The sequence below is a fragment of the Entamoeba invadens genome (assembly GCF_000330505.1).
Source record: "Entamoeba invadens IP1 unplaced genomic scaffold scaff_1105074725989, whole genome shotgun sequence".
NCBI classification, from domain to species: domain Eukaryota; phylum Evosea; order Mastigamoebida; family Endamoebidae; genus Entamoeba; species Entamoeba invadens.
The window spans coordinates 66,178-74,482 of NW_004443781.1; the positions used below are offsets into that span (position 1 = coordinate 66,178).

General features: G+C 27.0%; 1 protein-coding gene across 1 annotated transcript; it reads left to right on the plus strand.

The window, feature by feature from the left end:
• Positions 1-4,152: 4,152 nt before the first annotated feature.
• Positions 4,153-8,217, plus strand: EIN_142120 (protein serine/threonine kinase, putative; the record flags this gene model as incomplete). The annotated part of the gene is made up of 1 exon (XM_004262033.1): positions 4,153-8,217. One exon carries the CDS (start codon positions 4,153-4,155, stop codon positions 8,215-8,217), a length of 4,065 nt encoding a protein of 1,354 aa, XP_004262081.1.
• Positions 8,218-8,305: the final 88 nt, after the last annotated feature.

Consider the following 8,305-nt stretch of genomic DNA (forward strand, 5'->3'; position numbering starts at 1 on the left):
ATTTTGACTTTCAAAAATACTATACAATTACCTTCACTTTTGACCTCCAAAATGTGTATCATCCGACTAAAAATCAAATTGAAAGTGCAAAGAGACTTTCCCAGAAGTATCCTCTTTACATACAAATGATTACTAAATAATTGCTTGACATGAAGTTCCTTCCAGTTATTCGAATGGCATATCCATCCTTTGAAGAACGTCCAACCGTGTCTATTTTAAGTGACATGTCTGGTAAAGAGGACGTCATAGAAGAAGTGATGAAGAAATGTGAGTGTACTCGTCTTGACATCTCTCCGCCTGGTGATGGTGAAAAACTTGGGTTATACAGTCCTCAGGTAATTGCCACATTTGACTTTTAAGAGAGTGAAGAAATAGAGGAAGTTGTGATAAGTTATCTTGACTGCAAAAGTGTTGTTCTGCCTCGAAAGTGTCGAGCTTTTGACATCTTCAATTGCGAAAGAAAAGTCTCTGCAGAGCAGTGTAAACCGGAGGAAGTGTATATCAATATGTTTCGTGGTGAAAGCATCACTATTAATGAAGACAACTCGAAGAGAGTGGACATAAACTCGGATATCAATAAATGTGATTTTGTGTAATGGAAAGAGTGGTATACCAATCGTCGATTTCATGAAATTAGAGTACGTTGATATTACTAGTGATGGCAATACTGATATTGTTTTGATATGCGGAGACACTCTAATTTCTAAAATCCGTGTTGGCGGTCTTAAATTGGATCACAAGAAACTGGATGTCATTAATAGTAAAAATGATGTTATATTAAATGGAATAAGTTTGGAGGAAGTCAGATTATCGAATTGGACAAAAGCAAATCCGTTTTCGGCGACTGTTGGAGATGTCAAGAAAGTAAGTGTGTGTGGAGGTTTATTGAAAGTACTGCAAATTGAAAAATGCGACGAAATTAAAGTATGTTCTGCCGTTACTATCAAATTACCTAAGAAAACAAATCAAAAAGCAAATCTTATTAAAGAAAATAAAAGCATAGTAATGAAAATAGAAATAACGGATAAATAACTTATTGGTTGATTTAAGTTATTTTAAATTGTATTTTTTTATTAATAATAATAATATCAATAGTGTGATTATCATTTATTTTTCATTACGAAAAGGTTTTGTTAAAAACGAAAAAATTTAATTTGTATTTTTTACAAATTACAAAAAACTAAGAATTATAAAAAGAACTCGTTTTAATATCAACAATCATATTGTTCAAACGATACAAATTAACCACTTCTCATATTTTTAACAAGTAATGAGTTTTTTAAATAAAATATCCAACTAGGGTTATGAATGTTTTTAAAATTATTTGATATTAATAAATTACATTTATTAAATTAATAAATAGAGTTGACAAACAGATTTAATTGACAATTGAAAGATTAGTTGGTATATATTTAGTTTGTTAGATGTTTGTTCATTGAACATTATTGTTTTGTGATATCGTTTGATATATACAATTGAATGTTTTTTATTTATTTCTTTGAATTTAAGAAAATTTTTATAATATATCATTGTTTGTGTTAATTTTTATGTTGTCAATATGCTCGCAGAATCCAAATGTTACACCAAAAAATAAATTAATGAACTTGATTATAGGGTTTTTGAAAATGACTCTATTTGTAAAAATTGTAAAATAAATTAATTTTTAAACCATAAAATTATAATAAAATTACTTATAATATAGCGTTTGTTCGTGATTAAATGTATTTTTGGAAATAATATTTTTTTTGATAGTGAATTAATAATAAAAATATAAATTATTATATAGTTTTAAAAACAAAGCAGACACGAAAATAATAGAAAACTTTTCTTAACAACAAAGAACGCCCTTCGGCCTATTTTCCCGTACTTATGGCTATTAACTCACCTCTCACTTTTAAAACTCACTTGTCAAATAATGACTCACTACTTCGCTTTTTGACTCACTTTTATAAAAGTAACTCACTTAAAAAATAATTTACTATTTTAATGGTTTTTTAAATAATAAAATAAATTTTCTTCAAAATAATAAAATATAGTTTTAATTTAAATTACTATATAAGTATCCACTCAATCAAAAACTTGACCATTTGGGCAAATTTGCCATTAATCAAAATAATTTATTTTTGGATTGTGATGAAAAAACAAAAATAAATAACAAAATAAATAACATTTTGACTTACTTAAATTATTTTTGTTATTGAATTAAAGTTTTCATAAATGAAAAAAATATAAAAAATCGATTAATCGATTTAAAAAAAATACTCTTTGCGTTCAATAATTATATCGTTGTCAACACGAAAGATATTGCCATACAAATTCAACAAAGTGAATGTGTTGTTACACATTTGAATTTATTATATTACAATTTTAAAATTTGTATCATTTTTGTTTTGAACAGTCAATAAAAAATTAAATAAATAATAAATGAGTTATTTAACCAAAGATATTTGAATTAAACGAACAATATTTTAAAGTAAAAACATTGAATAATATAAAACCAAAATGATAAAAATGTTTTTCGTCATCAAGAACAATTACATACGTTTGTCATAACCCAAACAACTGGTTTAATTGTTTATTAATTACAACAATACATACAATAAAACTACGAATAACAAAGACACATTATCAATAAAGTACACTTTAACTACAAACACAACTTAATATATAAAAATTTAATCATGTAAAATGTTAAGATGTCGGAATAATAACTTATTAGAGTATATGATAAACACAACATTAAACAGCTGAGTAATGTTTATAACCAAAATATCATGTAAATTTTAACAACAACACAAACAATGAAAATAATTAATTAGGTTGTATTGATTAATTTCTATGATGAAATTATTTTAATTACGTTAATTGTTAAAAATGTGATTTAAAAAATGAAGTCGATTAACATATTTATAGTTTTACACATTTAAAGTTGTCTCTAAGTTGTATACCTTTTAATTAATTGGAAAAACAAAGTTAGTGCATTACAAAACCTTTGAATGTGTAAATAAAAATAAACATTTGTGTTATTTTTTTATTGATATTTTTTGATAAAATATTAAGAGATAAATAATTTAATTTCTGATTGGAGCTTATGTTTAATAATTGTGACATTTCGTTTGTTCAATGAAAATCTTTAAGATTTTGTCTTAGTATATTACTTTTTTTTAATCAAGTCATTGCATCGTTATTCACAAATATAATACAGCAACTTATGTTAACAATTATAGACAAGTGTTATTTATTGTTTTATTTTTACTTAATTATCATAATATTTTTTTTTCATCTCACAACACACAAAATGAAACCATTGTATTTCTTTAACATCACAACAATTATCAAAGTAAAATAAAAACAAATTTAATTATTACTTGTTGACGATTTTATAAAAAAGATTCATAAAAAATTACTGTTTATTTTCACACTTTTATGAAAAATATAATACAATTTAAATAAAACATTAAAACTTTTAAACATGTAACTTCATACTAACAACGAAAATGGTTCCACTAAATTAAATAATATGTATTTGTTTATGCATAATAAAATTTTGGATTAAAATTTAAACAGATATATATATTAAATATATTAAATTTGTTGCCCAATAGTTTATAACAAAAATGTACAACAACTCAAAATGATTTAATTTGAATTGATAAATGTAAATTTTGTCAAATTTTTAATATTGTTGTTTTGGATACTATTTGCACCAAATAAATTTTTTCTTTACCATTTATTTTATTTTCTTTTTTCGAGTATTATAAATATAGTTAATTATGGTTTATTTTTTAAATAAATTTTACAAACTTTATATAGTTGTTGAACTATGGATATACTAAACATAGTTTTTTTTGATGAGTATAGTTTTTTTATAGTAAAACGACGAATATTTAATTTTAAATAGTTAAAGTGAGTTACTTTATGCCAAGGTAAGTTAATAGCCATTAGTCACCATACCCAATCTTTCTCTTTATTTCAAAATAATAACAATTTATTACAATTCATTAATAATGTTAAATTGTTAAAAAAAACAACTATTTTTTTAAACACATGAAAATAATAATTTAACTAAATTTTATAATTAAATATACTATAAACATGATATTTTTTAGACTTTTAATTCGATAAATAATTAACTCAAAAACAAAATAAAACATGAAAAGGTTTTGTTGGTTTGAGTATATCCTGTTTTTTGTAACTTGTGTATACTCTTTAGAGAATACATGTGAATGTGTTCCCAAAAATACACAAGAACTATATGGCTTTGTTTCTTTATACAATACATCTTGTACTCCTTCAGAGAATGTTTATTGTTTCAATAATTCTTTTACATTTAACGGAAGTAACATATATAATACCATTGCTGTAAATGGTACGTTAACTTTTTTCAACACAATAATGATATTTACCAATACCATCCATTTTGCTTTAAACGAAAATTCAACAGTCAATTTTAAGTCATCTTTTCATGTAAATAACTTCACGATTTTATACAAAAACTCAACTGCAAAAATCAATAGACCATTTTCTATTGCAGGAAATATTTCAATTGAATATCCGAAGATCGATTCTCCACCACTTGTTTTATGGGATTCATATTATCTCCATTTAAATTACAATTATCATGGAAGACCCAATTTTTCAATAATTAATCCAACAGGCAACTGTGATTGTTTTGATGTCATCTCAATGTCAACTGCAAGTTCTTTAAATATCGATTCATTACCAAATCACATTAGATCAAACGATTTTCCGTTTTCTATGAACGACGGAAAAGCCCTTTTAATATCCAATAAAAAACTTATTCGATTTTGTCCTACAAATACATTATCCAATAACAGAGTGAAGTGCGTTTTAAAGGAAAATGTGTATGTTCAGAATTATTTACAAGGAAGTCCTATGTATGGATTTGAATATCCACACTGTCCCTGTGACGACTCGTTGACCGATTGCCATTTGTATTTAGCTGATAATTTTATGCAATTTGATTTTAACAACACAGAGATGTATTACACCAATTTACATGTAGAAAAGAATACAATAATTACAAATGCAAAAATAATCAGAACAGTGATAATGAGTGATAATGTTGTTCTGTATTTTAATGGAAATTATTCACAATCAAAACTTTCATTTACGGTTGGAGACGTCGTTGTTCTTGATAATAATTGCATGCAAAGCACTTTCCAATACAATTCAACAAATAATGAATTACTTTACACAAATATCAATATAAGTGACATTGTACTTATAGATGAAATAAGTTATATTAAAATTAATGGCTCTGGTATTATTAATAATATTATAATGTCAACTGACAAAGTTATTTATATCACAAAAGAGGTGAAAGAAGTTAAAAATATAACTAATTTTTATACTTCAAATAAATTAACAACTGTTGTTATGATAATTGAAAGTGAAAACACTTTGATACGATTTTTAACAAATTGTGTGTTAATAAAAACGACTGCAACGACCATGGAATGTTTAAAATGCAATTCAAAACGTCGTCTCAGAAATCAAAAATGTGTTGAAATTGATCCAAATTGTCAGATATATGATGCAAATAACGAATGCTCATTGTGTAAAACTGGATATGTTTTAAGTCAATATTTAGCTTGTTTAATATCAACAAATAGTTGTTTGATAGGAACAAGTGAAATGTGTTATAAATGTGATTCCAATACAGTTGCACTGAATGGAATATGTCTTTCTGTTACAGAATGTGAATACTCCGATGGCAAATCGTGTCTAAAATGTAATAAAGGTGATTATTCGACAATGTGCAAATCTTGTGAATCAAATTGTGAATTGTGTGAGAGTGGAAAGTGTACACTTTGTATGCAAAATTATTTATTAACTAAAGACAACAAATGTGAAATCAACAACATTTCATATTCTCAAGGAAACCACATTATATCGTGTATAGATGGGTATTACATTGACAATTCAATATGCAAAAAGTGTTCCTTTAAAAATGAAAATTCTACAAAATGCAACAAAAAGTATGAACTAAAATGTGAAACTAATTACCGTCTTTCTGATGATGGAAATTGTGAAACAACAATTTGTGATGAAAATGAAGTAAAAGACGAAAATGGGAATTGCAGTTCCATAGTGGAAAGTTGTTTGAAAATAAAAAATGAAATTTGTGTTGAATGTGAAGAGTCTTATTTTCTAAATATGGATGGGGAGTGTGTATCTACAAAAGACGAAGAAATTAAAAATTGTAAAGTGATGAACAACAGAGGCTGTTTAACATGTGATATTGGATATTACACGGATAGTCAAATTTGTTTTAATTGTAATGAAAATTGTACCTCGTGTATTACAACATCGTCGCAGTGTATTTCATGCAAAGACGGATTTTATTTAGGAGAGAACAAAAAGTGTATTTCAAACAAAGAGTTGTTTGTAAAATGTGAAAAGCTCTCCACAGTCTCGAGTGGGTGTTATCAATGCAAAAATGGGTATTATCGATCCGGTCTTGACTGTATAGAATGTCTATCTAATTGCTCCACTTGTAACACAAAATCAAAGTGTTTGACTTGCAATTCCACTAACTATAAAACACAAGATGGAAATTGTTTACCACAAAGTTCTTTGATAGGGTGTCAAGTTGAAGTGACCCAAAATGGATGTTCAAAGTGTCAAGGTGGATATTATTTAATCAACACAAATGAGTGTGCAGAGTGTGATTTAACATGTAAGACATGTAGTGTATTGAACAAATGTATTTCGTGTTCAAATAAAAATATTTTAAATAATAATGGACAATGTATTGCAATGAATAAAGTCGACAGATGTGTTGAAGTGGCAAATTCAAAATGTTCAAAATGTTCGTTCTGGTATGTCCCAAGTGAAAGTGGCACCTTTTGCAATACAAAAGCAGTGTGGTGGGTGATTATTCTAATAGTTTTGTTTTTATTAATTATTATAGTTATGTGTATAGTATCCATCGTCTTTATTTTTAATTCTATACAAAGAACTATACACAAAAAAGAAATACAAAAATCCACCACAGTATTTACAATGTCCAAATCAAATATTCAATTTATTTCAATTGGTGATGGTGTTGTGGTGAATAAGACGGAAATTATTTTTGGTAATGGAGAAGAGGTGGACGTCAATGAAAAACAGCGCGAATTGTTGTGTGTAGGCAACACTACTCAACACAACATGAAAATTCAAATTTCAACAAAAACAAATCAAAGTGACAAAATTGAATTTACTTCAAATCCACAAATTGTGTTTTTGAGAAAAGGAGAAGCCTGTGAATTTGAAATTGAAGTGACTGTTCTTTGCACTTTGAAATTTCAAAGTTCTTTTCTTCTTGTTGCAAATTTGTTTGAAAAAGAAAAAGCGATTTGCAAGGAAATTGGGATTTCTGCTGTTTCAAAATTGTCGACGCGACTTGACTCAGACGAGTTAATAGAAGAAAAGAAAATAGGAGAGGGCTCTTTTGGTGTTGTGTACAAAGGAACTTTCAGAGGGAATGTTGTTGTTATTAAAAAGATGAAAAGTTCTGAAGAAAATTCACTTGATGAATTTAATAAAGAAGTTTCAATGTTAGACAAATTCAGGTGTGAGTATATCGTTCACTTTTATGGTGCCGTGTTTGTACCAAACAAGATGTGTATAGTCACCGAATTTGCACAATTTGGGTCGTTTTTTGATGTGATGAACAACAAAAATTCAAACGAAGTTGACATGAAAATTCGAATCAAAATGATGATAGACGCATCAAAAGGTATTTTGTATTTACACTCAAACGGGATATTACACAGAGACATTAAACCAGACAACATTCTTGTGTTTTCATTTGATTTGAATGAAACAGTGAACGCGAAATTAACGGACTTTGGATCATCAAGAAATATCAATATGATGCTGACCAACATGACTTTCACAAAAGGTATTGGAACACCAACGTACATGGCACCTGAGATATTGAAAAAGGAGAAATACAAGAAGAGTGCTGATATATTCTCACTTGGCGTGACCATGTTTGAGTGTTTTAGTTGGAAAGAAGCATATCCAAAAGAAGACTTCAAATACCCATGGAAAATAGCCGAGTTTGTGATGTCTGGAAAACGACTTGTAAACAGTCATCACATTCCAAACAACATTTTTGCAATAATCACGTCTTGTTGGTGTCAAAATTCAATTGACAGAATTACATCTGAAGAAGTTGTATTGAAATTAGAGAAGGTTGTATAAAACAAATATAATTAAATTCATTTTATAACATTTCGTATTACTATTATAAGATAATGATAGAACATTAATTCTTTATAGGTTATATGGC